Raw genomic sequence first — 17,469 nt, forward strand, 5'->3', positions numbered from 1 at the left:
GTTCGATGAGATTCGATACGAACTCGATGGCGTTGAGATTGATCGCAATAGAAACGTAGGAATAACTACTACGCTCAAAAACTATGTAACGGTATCATCCGATAGAAACGTGATTATGAAAAACGCTGGCTGGGATCCGTGGACCTATGAGAATGGACATTTCAATTTTTGCGTACCGCTCCACATGTTATTGGGATTTTGCGAGGATTATAAACGAGTGGTGATTAACGCTCGTCACGAATTGATCTTAATACGATCGCGCAACAATAATAATTGTCTGTTTGGAGATTCGACACTGGAACCTGTGATCAACATATTCAAGATACAATGGCGAATGCCACACGTGCTGTTGAGCGAGATCGAAAAACTGTCGATGCTGCGTGCTCTGGAAAGCGGACGATATCTCAGCATGGGTTTTCGCTCGTGGGATCTATACGAGTTTCCGCTATTGCAGCTTACAACCAAGCATTCGTGGGCCATTAAGACCGCGACTCAACTGGAGAAACCACGATACGTTGTCTTCGCTCTGCAGACAAACCGGAAAAATATCATGTCTGAGGATACGAGTCGATTCGACCACTGCAAATTAATCAACGTGAAACTCTATCTGAATTCGGAATGTTATCCGTACAACGATATGAATCTGGATTTCGAAAAAGGCAGATGTGCCATTCTCTATGACACGTACGCGCGCTTCTGCAAGATCTATTACGGATACGAGTATCTCGAGCCGAGTCTCTCCATCTTACAGTTTCAACGTCAGGGTCCGTTCGTGATTATCGATTGTTCTCGACAAAACGAATCGGTCAAGAGCGCAACCATGGATGTGAGATTGGAATTTGAATGTAAGGAGAACGTGCCGGCGAATACCACTGCGTACTGCCTCATCATACACGATCGTGTGATCCAGTACAATCCGTTGACCAACGTTGTACGCAAAATCACCTAAGCGATAACATCGACACAAGAAAGAGAGGGGAGGAGAAGCAGGATATAAATCAAAGTGCTGCGAGATGATTTTAGAGTTTCCCATTCCTCTCGACTGATGCATCGGGGAGAGAGAGAGAGAGATCTCGTCATGTCCGTACCAACGTTTGTGGATCTGCAAGGATTTATTGTCGGGAGAAATTTTGTCGTGAAGGAAGCTGCGGTTCTGAGAAAGGGATATGTTCTCTCGCATTACTTTTTCGCAAGTCCCGTACCGTGGAGCGTGCTTACAAAATCTGAGCGATGTCAAGTCTCATGGGTGATTAGAAATCATCATGGATTACAATGGGAAGACGGAAACGTTCCGTATGGCTTGGCTCAGCGTGTAATTACAACAGCTGTCGTTGGTACGATACACGAAGAAGAAGAAGAAGAATCGTCTATCGTGTACGTTAAAGGACTTGAAAAGCGAAAATGGCTGACCGATATACTAGACGATGCGGGAAACGGCTATATTATTGAAACCTTGGATGCAGACTATGAAGATATTGATTCTCTAAATAAATTAGATATTACCAATAGTATGCGATGTGGAAAACATGTTAAGAATTGCGCATTACAAAATGTATTCAAAATATTTAACTGGTGGTCGCAACGCCAGAAAGAATTGCAAGAAAATAAAATATGTAAACATTAATATGTTTTCTCTTATTTTCCCTTCCTAGACCTTTCCATGCGTTTCTAAGAATTTTTTGTCTGAGCGTTATCCCCCCTTCTCCTAAAATTCAAAGCATTGATCCCCCCACCACATTATACTTTTGGAAGATGAGCGTCATGTATACTCGGTTATTTCTTATACGATCAGTGTCGCGTTAACACCGCTCTCGTGGTTCACTTTTCATAACTCCCAGAGAAATGTATTACGTCGAAAGAAACGGAAACAGCGGCATCGGAAGACGTGTGAATAATTACGTACCGAGTCGTGATAAAACTCCATCGTTTGAGAACAAATGTGACGAGTAAGTTTCATTTAACTTCTTTCTATTTTTTATATATTTTTTTTTTACAAATTGTATTATTACTATTATTTTAATTTTAATTTTTCTGTAGCATTTCGTTGGAACGTCGTGCGGTTCGTATACTAGGTAGACGATACGCATTGACAGCTACGGAATTCAAATTCCTCGAAATTGGTATCAACGTGGGTCCACCGAGTTACGTGGAGATTGCCATAGGAGATCATCGAGGAAAGGAACTGATATTATCTCTCGAAACGTGGAAGGGACTCTACGAGCAACGTCGCAATATTCAAAAATTACTTTGGAACAACTCTAAAGATGACTACAATTTCATAAGCGTTGGACCGCTAACAGTGAGAGTTCGTACGATTAACGACGTCAAACTCATAAGTCTCGAATCTTCAAACGTATGCTTGATGATGGTCGAATCGACATTACATCGTATGTTCGATCTCGATCAATGCATAGATGTAACTTTTGATCGATTGGGTAAAATTATCGAAACAGTTGATGTCAAGTTTACGCAATTCTCCAATATCGCGTCTACTGTAATAAATCCAAAAGAAATTTCTAATGTAATACGCGCGAGTGACGCTTTCAACAAGCATCAGCTCGTCGATTGTGAGCTGGCAGCTTTAGTTTTTAGTTCATAGTACGTAAGAAAAAAAAATATATATATATACATAAAACATAAATAAAGTTTTAAGTCTAAATCATGACGTAATTTCTTCGCACGCATTTCCATCCACCCAATCCTCTTCAAAGGAATACCGCTTATATTGTTTAATTCGAAAAAAAATCTAGAATTACTTATATTGTGGGAGAGGGGGTGTATCACAACAGCACAAAACTATTTTGTTTGCGAAAACATGTCCCGACGCGTTAGTCAGCCTTAAGACCCAATCCTCTTCAAAGGAATACCGCTTATATTGTTTAATTCGAAAAAAAATCTAGAATTACTTATATTGTGGGGGAAGGTACCGCGAGAGCCATTTTGTTTGCGAAAAACATGTGTTGTGCCCGCGCCGTGGGGGACGGGACTTCAGGGTTATTCGTCCAAAGGATTAGGACCCAGGCAACAAATGTAGACACTCCGTACTTGATAGTAAAGGAATATATTTCGGTCGTTCTTCTTACACTGGCCTTACACTACTCTTGTGTTTGTCTTATACGCTAGGGTTAAGCGTAACGAGCCTACTTTAATCAACGCGGCGGCTTATATTGTGGATGACTTCAGATTTCTTTCTCTGCCACCCCGTCGAGGTGATCGGTTTATATATCGTTGGGTACAGGAAGGATGAGGTGTCCCTGGGCCGGAGCGCGGTTCGTGCTCCGTTTTGTTATGCTTATTCAGCTTTGGCCGTGACTTGCTTTTCTTTTCGTCACGTTTTATTTTTATTTCTTAATATCTTAATATCTTATTTCCTAATCTCTTTCTTTTAGTTTAATTAAATTATTATTTCGTCGGGTTACGACATCCTTCCCTCCTTGGGGAAAGAAAATTTACTGGCGGTAAATTTTCTTTACCTGTTTTCAATTATATCTATTTTGTTTAGTATAATATTGCTGTGTTGTTTGTCGGTGAGTCTGGTTGGTAGGGTCTGTCGTAGATATGTTCTCTTGATATTCGCGGTATGCTTGTTGGGTTTAATATTGCGTTTAATACTGGTGCTTTCTTTTTCGCTTGGTTCTTTTTTATCGCATAAGTTATCGCTATAAGGCTAACTATTATTACCGTCCCTGTGATACTTGAGATCGCCGGGTATAGTATATGTTCTCGAATCTGTATGTTGTCTTCGTTTATTTGTTCGTCTATGTCGGTCAATGTTTTGCTGAGTTCCATTAATTCTGATGGGTTTTTTATTATTTTTCGTAACTTAATTGTCTCGATTCTATTTAGTAGTCTGTCTGTTTGTTTTTTGGGCGTTAGTGTTAAATTATAATCTGGTATGTGTATTTTGATGTACGTTACTAGTGTAGATTTTTTCGTTCTTATTATTACGTCGGGTGTTACGATTTTACATTTCCCTCTAATCGTTAACTGTCCCGTTCTATCGATCTCGACTTTCCGTGTCGTCTCGTTCTCGCACGTTATCTCTACCAGCTGTTTCGCTCGCGTGGAATATATCCATGTGTTCGCGTTACTTAACGTTGTCCATATCGTTGTGTTCGTGTGTACGTATTTTATGTTACAGTTGTCTGTGTGTTTTTCTAGTTGTACATATGTCTGTATTTCACACAACGCTTGGTCATCTACATGATGTATCGGATAATTTTGTTCGCATACATATTCGTTGTTATTTCGCATACATTTTTCTAATTCGTTTTCCGTGGTTGTAAAATATGTTCGGCTGTCCATGTCTACCGCTATTATGGGTTGGTTTACCTCTATGCATATAAAGGTGTTGTTTTGTTTGTGGGTGGGTAGGGGTGTTGCCTTTATTATATCATATGTGGGGTACATAATTAGTGGGAGTTTTATTACCGTAATTATGCCTTCGTTATCGTAGTATGCGCTAATCGCTATAAATTTTTCGATTGTTCCCCAATTTTCCTGTGTTATTTGAAAGGGGAAGTGCGTTCCTTGTGGTACTTGTGTCGCGATTTCCTTAAGGTTATCAATAATTGTTTCGATCGGTATTAATCTTATGTTTATTATTCCACTTTTTGTGCTGGTTAGGTGGTCAATAATGTCTGTAGTATCGATTATTAGATCTCTAATGATTGCATTTAATACGATGAAGTGTTCGTCCATCTCTTCTCTATCTCCAAAACTTGCTGTCGTTCGTAGCCAACTTTGTCGCATTTTTTCCGTTATATTTAGAAATCTTTCTTCGTTTTCTTGTATAATTTTTTCTGATTCGTCCACATGTGCGATAGTTGCGTTTAATACTCTTACTTGGTTTTTTAATGCGTGCTGCAGCGTTTGTTGTTTTCCCTTTATTAATTTTAGTTGTTCAGTGATGATCTTTTCATCGTCGGCGTCCATTGTGCCGAATAGCGTTTTTGCTATTGTTCCGAGACCGTTTATTAGTCCTCTTCGTATTTTCTTCGTTAATTGGTAAGTTTTCCTTAATCGTGTCAATAAGGTTTCTGCTTTTTTATATTCCTTCTCTGTTACTTGTAGTAATATGCTGCATGTTTCTTTCATTTTTTGTTCTAATGGCTTGTCGTAGCATAATGCTCTTGTTTGTGCCATATATCCTGTTACTTGTTCTTGTCGGTGGTCCATTGTTGTGATGTCTGTTCTGATCACCATTTTCCATGTGGACTCGACTTGATTAATTTTTCCTATTTTTTCAAAATATATGCCTGGTTCGTGCCGGAATTTTTTTATTTGCCAGGTCTTATAGGTGTCAGGTTCTTCTGTCCTGCCTCCGCTCAGGGCAGTGAGACTCCTGCAATACATGGGTATCATATTACGTCGTTGCGTTTTCCTAAAGAGTTTTATGCTCTCGCTGTCTTTTATCTAATTCTTAGGTTTGTTAACGTTTTCCTTTTTGTGTGTTTTAATGTTCGATAAAGGCTTTTAATCGGTTCACGTGTACGCGTGTTGTTCTTCTTCCCATTTTTATCGTGTAGTTCACGTCGGAATTTTTCCCGGTGATTACGTAAGGCCCTATCCATAGAGAATCTAGTTTTTTCGATCGTCCTCGGCGAACTGTTTCGTCGTGTAATAGGACTTTTTCTCCTACTTCGAATTTCGTTTCACGTGTCTTCCTGTCGTAGTTTCCTTTAGCCTTCATCTTTTCGTTGCGTATATGCTCTTTCGCAACTTGTTGCGTCGCGCGCAATTTTTCTTTGAGTTCGTTCGCGTAGTCTTCGTACGTATATGTGGGTCTTGGAGGTTGTGATAGCGTTGTCGGTAGAATCGCAGTATGCCCGTAAATCAGTTCGAATGGGGTGAATCCTGTTGCTGTGTGTGGGGTTGTATTATATGTAAACATTGCGTATGGAATCCACTCGTCCCAGTCGGTCTGATCTGCATTTATATAATGTCGTAGGTATTCAGCTAGTGTCCGGTGTGATCGTTCCAGTGCTCCGTTGCTTTCCGGATGATACGCTGTCGTCTGTATTTTCTCGATTTTCAATAGTTTGCAAGTATTCTTGAATATCTCGCTTAGGAAATTTGTTCCTTGGTCGGTTAGAATTTTTTCTGGTATACCGTGCTCGAATATGATTTTAGTTGTGAATTCCCTCGCGATTGTCGCGGCTTCTTGGTTCGCTATCGGTATCGCCTTGCTAAATTTCGTCAGATTGTCTTGGAAGGTTAATATATATTTGTTTCCCTCATTTGTAATTGTTAGTGGTCCTACTATATCTAATGCGCATTTCTCAAATGGTTTGTCGGCGGTATCTGTTAATATTAATGGCGCTTTGTTTTTTCTTGACAGTTTATTTTTCTGACAGAGTTCGCATTTCGTTATATAGTTTTCGACGTCCTTCGTCAGCCCTTTCCAATTGTGGGTCCTTCGAATCCGGTTTATCGTGCGTTCAATTCCCTGATGTCCTCCTAAGGGTGCGTCGTGATATTCATATAGTATTCTTTGCTTTTCGTCCTCTGTGTATTCTTTCTTTGTCGTAACGTCGTCTGTCTCTTTCTCTTCGACCGCGTTGATGTCCGCCACATGCCGACTTAACGCGTCAGCATTTCGGTTTGCTGTCCCGGGCTTGTGTATTATTACATAATCGTATTCTTCTAGTTTAAGCCTCCATCTGATTAATCGGGATCCGGGGTCGGTGACATTGAATAGCCATACAAGCGATTTGTGATCCGTGACAATGGTGAACTTTGTTCCATATAAATACGGTCGGAAATGCTTAACGGCCCATACTATAGCGAGTAATTCTTTCTCGGTTGTGTTATAGTTTAATTCGGCCTTTGATAGTACACGGCTTGCATATGCTATTGGCCGGTCTTGCCCTATCTGGCCTTGTGATAATATGGCTCCGATTGCATAGTCGGAGGCATCCGTTGTTACTATAAATTCTTCCGTAAACTCTGGATACTTTAATACCGGCGCTGTCGTCAGCTTTTCTTTTAATGTCTCGAAAGCGTTTTGTTGTTCTTGCGTCCACTCGAAATTTTTTCCTTTCTTCGTTAGTTTCGTGAGCGGTTTCGCTATCTTGGAAAATCCTTCGATAAATTTTCGATAATATCCGGCTAGTCCTATAAATGCTTGTATGTCCTTAACCTTCTTCGGTATAGGAAAATGTTTTACAGCTTCTAATTTAGCTGGATCCGGTGATATTCCGTTTTCCGTTATTTTATGTCCAAGGTACGTAACTTCTTTCCTCAGAAATTCGCATTTGTCAGGTTGCAATTTTAGTCGATTTTCCCGCAATCTTCTCAATACTTCTCTCAATCTTTTGTTATGTTCCGCTAGGCTGACTCCAAAAATTACGATATCATCTAAATATACTAGACATTTTATTCCTTGTAGCCCGCTTAGCACCGCGTTCATTAAACGTAGGAATGTGGCGGGCGCGTTTTTTAATCCAAACGGCATTCTATTAAATTCGTAATGCCCGTATGGCGTGGAAAACGCTGTCTTGCATTTGTCGCTCTCTTCCATTTCAATTTGATGGTACCCTGATGCCAAATCGAGGGTTGTGAAGTATTTTGCATTTCCTAGTTGGTCTAGTATGTCGGTGATATTCGGTAGAGGGAATGAATCGCCTACCGTTAGGTCGTTCAGTTTTCGAAAGTCTACTACCACTCTCAATTTTTGTTTTCCAGACGCATCTGGTTTTTTCGGGACAACCAATAAGGGTGCGTTCCATTGGCTTATGCTTTTTCGAATTATTCCATTTCTTAGCATCTCTTGCACTTGTTTATTCACTTCGGTTTTTTGTTTCTCCGGTAGCCGGTACGGTCGTATGTTGACCGCTGCGCTATCCGCTTGCGTTGCAATTCGATGTGTCACTGTGTTTGTACATGTGAGCGGCTCTCCCTCTGTGTGGAATACGTCGCTATATTCTCCGCAGATTTCCTTTACTGACCTTTCCTCTTCTTTGTTTAGATGTCCAGTGCGGAGATCCTGCAATATTTTCTCAGTGCGCCGGGGAATTTTCCCCTCCGCTTTTGTGCAAGTTTTATTTACTTCTGCTGTTTCTTCGGTTTTAATTTCCTCTAGTGATATTTGAGGCATTAGTATTTCGACCTCGTTTTCATTCGTGTTTATTACGCTCGCGGGGCATAAAAAATTTTCGGGCTCTACTAGGCAGTTTCCTATAAATACTCCTGGTATTATTTCTTCTGCTCTGGTTATCCCCATCATGTTGATTGTAGTTGCTACTTGCATTATCGTCTCGCTCCGTGGTTGTAACGTGATCTTCCGATAAGGATATAGTCTTAGTATATTCCGTCCGATTCTTAGCTGTTTTGTGGCGTAATTACATATCGCCTTTTGTTCTTTAAGGAAGTCTATTCCCAATATTCCTTCATATTCCGAAGGGAAATCGTCTTTCACGACATACAGTCTGTGTTTTATTTTCCCATCTCGTAAGTTTATGGTGGCGTTTATCCGCCCAATTGGGTGGATCTTGTGTCCGGTCACACCTGTGAGGACTATTTTATCCTCGGTTATCATTGTCTCTCCTTTTAACTTTCCTACTTTAATAAGTGAAATGGCCGCTCCTGTATCGCATAATAGGTTTGTTTTTCCTCCTTTTGCCTCCTGCATGGGTAATGCAACTAAATCCAGGCCTGTGTGTGTGTGAGGTGTTCGTCTTATGTTCGATACATGATACTCGCTGGCGGGCCTCTGTTTTTCCTCTACCTTGTTTTCTTCGTCACTCTCTTGAGCGTAGTAGGTCTTCTTTTCCTTTCTGTCGCGATTATATCGATGTTTGTTGTCTCGTGCCGTTTGATTCGGCTTTTGGCGGTTAGGTCGATCTCTGTTAGGTCGTCCGTGTAGCAGCCAACATTCTTCGCGATTGTGACCAGTTTTCTTGCAATAGTTGCAGTATTTGTCAACGGTATTTACGCGCGAGTGTCGCTCTGGTTTCGGTAATGAAAACCGTGTAGCGTAACGGCTCGTACGGCATTCTCGCCCATGATGCCCTAATTTTCCGCATTTTTGGCATTGTATGACATTTCTAGTGTCACGGTAATATGTCGGCGTCGCAGCGTTCTTTGGTCGTGTGCTGACTATCGCCGGTCCCTTGACCTTCTCTTCTGCGCTCGCAGCCGATATTGCTTCTTGCAGTGTCGTATAACCTCGGGATCGCACTACTGTTTTTATATCATCGTTTAATCCGATCTGGAAATTCTCTAAGGCTTGTTGTTGGATAATATTGAGTATTACGCGTTTTTGATCGGTCGTATACTGTTGTCCGTCTAGCATTGATTCGTATAGTTCCATCGCTAACTTGTCTGTTCGAAGTCCGTATGTTCTCGCGTTTTCGCCGGTTTTCTGTTTTAACGTATTGAAATCTATTTGTAGATGTGTCGTATTCCTTTTACTGGCGTAACAGGCTTCTAATTCTTGTTTCAATTGTGCAAAATTTTGAATCTTTCGCGTTTGAAAATCTAGCATCGCTCTGCCTTTTAGTTTCGTGCATAATACTGCGCCTAATAATGTGACTTCATCTAACGGGTTAATATTTTCAACCGCGTACGTGGTTGCACTCACGAATTCCTGTAGTTTGTTTGCTGATCCGTCGAATTCTGGTATTAAACCGCGTGCTTCTTTCAACGATAGATGTCCGCGTCCCCGATGATGTCGTACATCGTCGAACGAAAGATCGTATGTTGGTTCGCGTCTATCTTCTAATGGCGTGAGGCGCCCAGTACTCTGTCTTCCTTGCCTCTCTCTGACATCATTTATTTCGACGTGCAGGTTTCTAATCTCCTGCATCATTGCTTGCATCATATCTCTGAATTCGTCGGGTGGATTATTTATTTCTTGTTGTGATCGAGCATTCGTGGTATTGTTATCCAATTCTTCTCGTAACCGATTGATTTCTCTATTTACTTCTACGGAAGTGATGTCTCGCGATGTACCCTGTGGTGCGTGTGTCATGTCTCCACGTTCGCGATATATTATTTCGGGGTTGAAAATACTCGAATCGTATGATGTTAATGAAAATTCGCGCCTATGTGTTATTCTACTGGGCGAGCTAACCGCTGACTCCGCGTCGTCGGTGTTCGCGATTAAACTCGGATCTATTTCGCCGAATGAATATTCGCGTTCAATTATTACGTTCGCTCCGTATTCGTTTTCGGACGAGCTGTCGCTTGAGTAGTATGCTTCTAAATTTTTACGCACATTACTACTGATATCTTGAAGCGCGGTCTCTGCTATTCTTTGCGAGCTTAATAGACTACGTGTTATCGCTCTTTCCGCAGAATCGCTATGTAGCCACGATGCGTTCGTTCTATTGTTTGATCGTTTGTTTTGTCCTTCCGACATTCACGCGTTATAATAATTGCTTCGTTCGACTTACATTAGTGCGATGAGCAGCATTCTCCTTTGGTCGCAGTTCTCGCGTTGTCCTCCGCGGTTGAGGTAGGTCGTCTCCTCCTTGGGTTGCAGTCCGGTCGTTACCTCGTTAAATCGGGTGTCCGGGAAGTTCCTAGTTGACTTCTCTGCTTTTCGTTGTAATAGCGGGTGTGTGCAGTCACGACGTTTTTTTATTTCCTTTGTCTCACTTGATGCAGGCGAATCCCACCGCTGCCACCAATTTATGTTGTGCCCGCGCCGTGGGGGACGGGACTTCAGGGTTATTCGCCCAAAGGATTAGGACCCAGGCAACAAATGTAGACACTCCGTACTTGATAGTAAAGGAATATATTTCGGTCGTTCTTCTTACACTGGCCTTACACTACTCTTGTGTTTGTCTTATACGCTAGGGTTAAGCGTAACGAGCCTACTTTAATCAACGCGGCGGCTTATATTGTGGATGACTTCAGATTTCTTTCTCTGCCACCCCGTCGAGGTGATCGGTTTATATATCGTTGGGTACAGGAAGGATGAGGTGTCCCTGGGCCGGAGCGCGGTTCGTGCTCCGTTTTGTTATGCTTATTCAGCTTTGGCCGTGACTTGCTTTTCTTTTCGTCACGTTTTATTTTTATTTCTTAATATCTTAATATCTTATTTCCTAATCTCTTTCTTTTAGTTTAATTAAATTATTATTTCGTCGGGTTACGACACATGTCCCGACACGTTAGTCTCGGCCCGAAGACCCAATCCTCTTCAAATACCGCTGTTTATCAATCGGTTTATGATTGTTTATACTTGTCATAAAACATCCAACACAAGCGTCCCCCGCCCCGCCCCACAGCCATCCATCTTGCGTGACGTCATTTCCCCGCGCCGCTGAGATCCCCTCGCGCTTCACCCCCCCTGAGAGGACCTGCGTTAGAACCCGCCTTGTATACCTACTGAAACATACAAGAACTCAGATAATTCGTAAAACGAAACACAGATTTTAACGCGCGACCGCTCAGCTCGACAGCTGGGCTCAGACTCAACTGACCGTCGTTGATGTTAAACAACCTCTTAACAACGCGCGCGGAGACGATCTTCTTCCATCGACGTACTTCCCGACAGAATAACGGATGGCGTATACATCCGCAGGAATGAGACGCGGGGACGCAACAATATAAATAATAAATAATTTTTATAAATTACTCACCGCATATCTCTCTGGCTGCTTCAGGCTCTTTCACTGTTCTCTGGCTGTCCGATATTTTTCCAAATATCCTTCTCCTTTCTTCATCCTTTGCTTGCACCTTCACAGCACTCATGTTCACTCGCGAACAAACAATTAATTATATTTAGTCATATGTAGAAACGATTGTGAGACACTTTGCACGGCACTCCCGATCACGGAATAATTACGAGAGACGCACTTTAATATATTGTATAAGGGATAGAGAAGTACGATTCGATCGACGTTTTTATGAAATCAAATTAAATACTAATTCATTACAAATGTTGTTTTTATTATTGATATATATATATGCAATACATGTATATTAATACGAATTATAGAATCGAAAGTTTAATAAAATTGAAAGTCATGATACAATAATTGTTTAAATAATAATTAATTTAAGAATATACGACTATTTCGCACTACGATCTTTACTGCTCGAGTGTTGCCGTGTGAATGATACCAAGACCCTATGACTAGCGCGCTATTGTTTACATCGTCAAGGCCGAACACCGTGTTATTGTCCGTTCGTCATATCGAAATACATATATTGTATTATATTATATTATATTTTATATTATAATATAATATAATATAAATATGTTAAAGTACGTAAAATATTTCGATGACGAACAGACAATAATACCGACCTTGGCGTAAACAATACATATATTTTATATTATATTATATTATATTATATTATATTATATTATATTTTACGTATTTTGATACAGCAAATAATTTGTCGATATTGATCGCGAACGCGTCTAGAAAAGGATTTAACGGAGCGCCTTGTACTACTACTTTACTCTTTGAGTGTCGTCGCGCGAATAATAATAGAGCCGAGAAAATTAGTCCGAAAGACCGTGTTATTATTATTTTTTTATCGAAACATTTTTTAAGACTATGGCATATAAACTTTAGCGCACTATTGTTTACGCCGCCAAGGTCGGTGTTATTGTTTTGTTCGTCATCGAAATATTTTACGGAATTTAACACACACACACACGCACGCGCGCGCGCGCGCGCACACACACACACACACACATATATATATATATATATATATATATATATATATATATATATATGGGGAATTCTTTTTTAAATCAGCCACTCCTCCTGCCCATTTCAATTTTGGGGAAAAAATTTTTTTAGCACACGAAAAAATTTGTCAAGAAGTCTAGTTTTTGATGCCGTTAGGTGTTTTTAAAAAAAAAAATTTTCTAACCTCAAAAAAACTGTCTATAGTGAGGCATCTCGCAAAAAAATGCCATTTTTTAGTCAAAAATAATCGAAAAAATTATAATTCGTCAATAATTTTGACCAAATTACTCATTAAAAGTATTTTGGGGGTCGCTGAACAAGAATCCGATGTCAGATTTCAAATTCAAGATGGCGGATCCAAGATGGCGGACAGTATTTTTCTTACTGTTGACCGATTTCTACTAAATTCTGTATGTAGGGGTTTTTGGGATCGCTGATTACGATTCCGAATTCGAATTTCAAATTCAAGATGTCTGATCCAAGATGGCGGACCTTAATTTCAAATTCCAGATTGCGGATCCAAAATGGTGGACAGATATTTTCTTATTATTGGCTGATTTCTACAAAATTTTGTAAACGGAAGTTTTTGAGGTCTCTGATAACGAATTTGAGCTCAGGTACCAAATTCAAGATGGCGGACCCAAGATGGTGGACATAAATGTCTGTTTTTAAAAAAGTAATGTCCGCCGTCTTGGATCCGCCATCTTGAATTTGGAACCTGAGCTCAAATTCGTTATCAGAGACCTCAAAAACTTCCGTTTACAAAATTTTGTAGAAATCAGCCAATAATAAGAAAATATCTGTCCACCATTTTGGATCCGCAATCTGGAATTTGAAATTAAGGTCCGCCATCTTGGATCAGACATCTTGAATTTGAAATTCGAATTCGGAATCGTAATCAGCGATCCCAAAAACCCCTACATACAGAATTTAGTAGAAATCGGTCAACAGTAAGAAAAATACTGTCCGCCATCTTGGATCCGCCATCTTGAATTTGAAATCTGACATCGGATTCTTGTTCAGCGACCCCCAAAATACTTTTAATGAGTAATTTGGTCAAAATTATTGACGAATTATAATTTTTTCGATCATTTTTGACTAAAAAATGGCATTTTTTTGCGAGATGCCTCACTTTAGACAGTTTTTTTGAGGTTAGAAAATTTTTTTTTTTTTTTAAACACCTAACGGCATCAAAAACTAGACTTCTTGACAAATTTTTTCGTGTGCTAAAAAAATTTTTTTCCCCAAAATTGAAATGGGCAGGGGGGGTGGCTGATTTAAAAAAGAATTCCCCATATATATATATATATATATATATATATATTTATATTTATATTTATATGTACATATATATATACATATACATATTGCGACGTCTTTTTATTTTTAATTTTTCGATCCTCCTCGGGTGTTGGAGAGGAGGATGTTAATGGGGAGCGAAAACGCCGTCAAAAAAAAAGACACAAGGTGGATAGAGATACTCGCGCTCGGAGGAACTAAGATGGAGGGCGTTCTCGCGCGAGCCGCGGCGAAGCGAAGGCCGTCTCGAAATCTCAAAGATGGGCGCCAGATACGGTCTTTCACGTATCAATTCGCAAAATCGTCAGAATAACGCGCAGAACGTTAGCCTGTTTCGCCACGGGCCGACCAGCTCACCTAACGGTAGTGGGGCAGGGTCCGTTGGAAAGGATATTGAATTATTTTATGCGAAGCTGTCGGTGATTACGAAAATTGACGAACACAACGGAATTTAACACACACGAGAAACGAACACTCAAATAAATTACGCGAATTTAATATAAAAGAGAATGTAACAAATTTATTTAAATAAAAGAAATATAATAGAAAAGAATATAAAGGGAAAGAAATAACAAGTTCTAGAAAGAAATAGTAATAATGACATAAATTAGCGAGACTGAATTAACGAAATATAACTGAGTTTAACATAAATGCGAAAATTTGAAATAACGTACAACAGATCGACAGCGATGATAACAATAGCAATACGAAATCGAGATCATAAGAAAGATATTTATCGTCCTCTAGGCCTGTTTTTATGGCCGGACTTTGCGAAACCGACCGGCGTTTCGAGATCGTAACGGAAATTTCGACAATCTCATTAACGACTCAATTTTACCGATCTTTATGCTTTATTCTTTCGCTCGCTCACTTAGTCGACAACAATAAGTTCGAAAAGAGGCTTAACATTTGAGCGAGAACAATCCAGAAATCTGCGAAGACGAGAAATTGTCGCCCGCGACGAGCGTGTTCGATTCGCTCGGAATTCGATAGCCGTCGGACGTCGCTTCGCTTCTTTTCGGCGTAACGCTTTCTATCTACGCGAAATCTTTGAATTTCGACCCTTTCTCAATCTATTATGCACCGCGACACACTCAAACGTACGACAATTACCACGCAAATACCACGCAATATACTAGTATCAAGAGCGACAAGGACAGTACGACTTTTGCCACGTCGTCACACGCACACGGTCACACGCTCACATACACGCTAATTACAGACGAAAATTGCCCGGAGATCGATTGCGGGGATGTCTTACGCGGTTTCGACAACTCTTTTCGACAGCACGGATAGCGGACGCATTCCCCGCGATTTACCGCGCACGTGGTCGATATACGAGAGCCGGTCACTACGCGTTTTACGACACCCCGAATCCCGGAGAGAGACGAACGGTTCCTTATCAGCTACGGCCTACGTTACGATCGTCCTTGATGCCTCGGTCGCTTGTCTCCGGTCGCCCGAAATACACGAAAATCGCGAGCTCGGTACAATGCCCGAGCGACAACGAGACACGAAAATGGCGACGGCGACAGAACGGCCGGTCCGCGGACGGAATCGCGTACGTGGCGTACAAAATAGCGATGGGCAACCTCACCGATACTCGCTCCCGTTGACAGGGGATGATCCTCGGTCTCGTCCTCTCGACAACCTCGGCTGCGACACACAAAACGACAACGACAAAATACGTTTCGCAGAACGACTACAAGCTGAGAGCGCCCGCACCAGAGTGAGTCCCTGGATCTCGCGATCCAGGGTCGATAGCGGCGTCAATTCTGCGCGCAGGGGTGCGCGGATTAGCGGCCAATAGCGCCGCGACACGCGAGGTATTACTGCGCCCCGCGACAACGCCGTATCGGGGGCCGTAACGGCCCCGATAATTTAAAATTCCGAATCTCGGTGACCCTGTTATCCGCGGTCTTCCGGATGCTGGTCCTTCGTCCTCCGTCCTTGGAGGGTGGCGCCGATCCGGTCCGGTTACTCCGGCTCAAGACAGCTGTTTCTTGGCTGTTTTCCCTCCGTTATTTGAAGGGGGCGAAATCCACCCGCGACTCTGTTCCTCCGGCGTTGTCGTATCGGCTGTCGTAATGATTCCTCTTGGGCCTCTTCTGGTTTCCCTCCGGCGGGTTGCCCGACGTACAAAAATGATACAAAAAAAATAATTAATACTAGCGCGAAAAAGGATAATGGCTCGTCTCTCCGGAGATTTCGCTACGGCTCTCGCAATCTTTTTCTGGCGCGGCCGCTCGGCTCGCGCCCCGTGAAGATTTCCGGGGCGGATGGACGCGCCTCGGGACGGCAACGTCACAATATATATATATATATATATATATATATATATATATATATACATATACATACGATCAAGCGTATATCGAGATATCAAAGAGCGAGCAGCGTCGCGCGTCGCCCGTCGCTTTCGTTGTCTGCTTGGTAAAAAGGAGACAGAAAACTGTATTCTGTCCTCTTCTATTATCCGAAGCTAGCCGAAGCGCCGAGCTCACACGTACGCTTACGCGTACATGCCCGTTACCCCCTCCACTACGTGTTGCCCGTTGCTTGCGTCTCGGACTTGGCAGCTCTGGATTGCCCTTCGACGAGATCCTTTTCCTTTTTATTCTTTGTTCGTATGATCGAAAAAACGGAAATAGGAAGCTGCAACTATGTAACTTGCTGATTGGTGCCACTTACATGTCCGATGTCCATGATTGGCTGCTGATTTCTCATTGGATTGGAGGATTTTAAATATCATCTAAATTATAATTTATTAATATTATAATACACTCACCCGCAAAAAAAGCGGTACACCTAAAATTTGAGAAAATTTCATCAAATTTTAAATGATCATAACTTGGTAAATAATGATGATAAAAATATGTTTAAAAAAACAAAATGAAGGCTGTAATGTCCACTTTAATAATATTTAAGTGGCAATTATGCTCAGCCATTGTTTTCAAAATGGCGGATAAGGAAGTGAAAGGATGTAAAATTGATTATTAAAGGATCGAGTTTGGGACGGTGCACGGCGTAAATCAGGTAACGCAACCCAATGAGACCAAATGCTCGTGAAAGTGTGGAGTGTTATCTTTAAAATGTTTTTTTACCGAGCTCGATACGATGATTTTTCGCTGAGTTATTCCGAATTTAATTAAAAACGCTCTTTTTTCTTCTTCAATTTGCAGCTCAGCGAATAATTATCGTATCGAGCTCGGTAAAAAAGCATTGTAAAGGTGATACTCCACACTTTCACATGCATTTCGTCCCATTGGGCTGCGATACCTGATTCACGCCACGCACTGGAGCAAAGCGGGAACCTTTATTTATCGGTTTTGTATGCTTTCATTTATCCGCTATTTTGAAAAAAAATGGTTGCACATAATTTCAATTTAATTTAGGTGTGTGTGTGTGTGTGCTCGTTTGTATACCACAAGGATAAGGACCCCGTGGTTCGTCAGCTCCACAGTATTTAAAGACTCCAAACCCTCCTTGTGGCGTGTGTGTGTGTGTGTGTGTG

At 41.3% G+C, this 17,469-nt stretch overlaps 2 protein-coding genes across 5 annotated transcripts; one reads left to right on the forward strand and one right to left on the reverse strand.

Moving 5' to 3' along the window:
• Positions 1–1,649: 1,649 nt before the first annotated feature.
• Positions 1,650–2,855, forward strand: LOC145970847 (uncharacterized). Of its 4 annotated transcripts, none has more exons than XR_014438636.1 (2): positions 1,650–1,946; positions 2,073–2,855. XR_014438636.1 is itself a non-coding variant. In XM_083097849.1 (2 exons), the coding sequence occupies exons 1-2, from the start codon at positions 1,843–1,845 to the stop codon at positions 2,597–2,599; spliced, it is 666 nt and encodes a 221-aa protein (XP_082953975.1). In that variant the 5' UTR covers positions 1,650–1,842; the 3' UTR covers positions 2,600–2,855. The 4 variants fall into 4 exon arrangements, 3 of the variants coding, with proteins under 3 accessions (XP_082953975.1, XP_082953976.1, XP_082953977.1); XM_083097849.1 differs by having other exon boundaries at positions 2,038–2,855; XM_083097850.1 differs by having other exon boundaries at positions 2,041–2,855.
• Positions 2,856–3,044: 189 nt separating this feature from the next.
• LOC145970305 (uncharacterized) lies at positions 3,045–11,138 on the reverse strand. Its single transcript, XM_083096925.1, has 2 exons — positions 10,398–11,138; positions 3,045–5,344 (listed from the first exon to the last, which is right to left on the reverse strand). Exons 1-2 carry the CDS (start codon positions 10,415–10,417, stop codon positions 3,499–3,501), a joined length of 1,866 nt encoding a protein of 621 aa, XP_082953051.1. The 5' UTR covers positions 10,418–11,138; the 3' UTR covers positions 3,045–3,498.
• Positions 11,139–17,469: the final 6,331 nt, after the last annotated feature.

The sequence above is a fragment of the Camponotus vicinus genome, unplaced genomic scaffold, assembly GCF_025532165.1.
Source record: "Camponotus vicinus isolate PSW18456_S1 unplaced genomic scaffold, iyCamVici1.0 SCAF_4, whole genome shotgun sequence".
Lineage (NCBI taxonomy): Eukaryota > Metazoa > Arthropoda > Insecta > Hymenoptera > Formicidae > Camponotus > Camponotus vicinus.

Bases quoted from the DNA above. Each gene is read 5' to 3' on its own strand.
- LOC145970847 (XM_083097849.1), top strand. From the start codon at position 1,843: ATGTATTACGTCGAAAGAAACGGAAACAGCGGCATCGGAAGACGTGTG. The intron at 1,947-2,037 runs GTAAGTTTCATT...ATTTTTCTGTAG, and splicing joins TTTGAGAACAAATGTGACGA to CATTTCGTTGGAACGTCGTG.
- LOC145970305 (XM_083096925.1), bottom strand. From the start codon at position 10,417: ATGCTGCTCATCGCACTAAT. The intron at 5,345-10,397 runs GTAAGTCGAACG...CATGTATTGCAG, and splicing joins ATGCTGCTCATCGCACTAAT to GAGTCTCACTGCCCTGAGCG.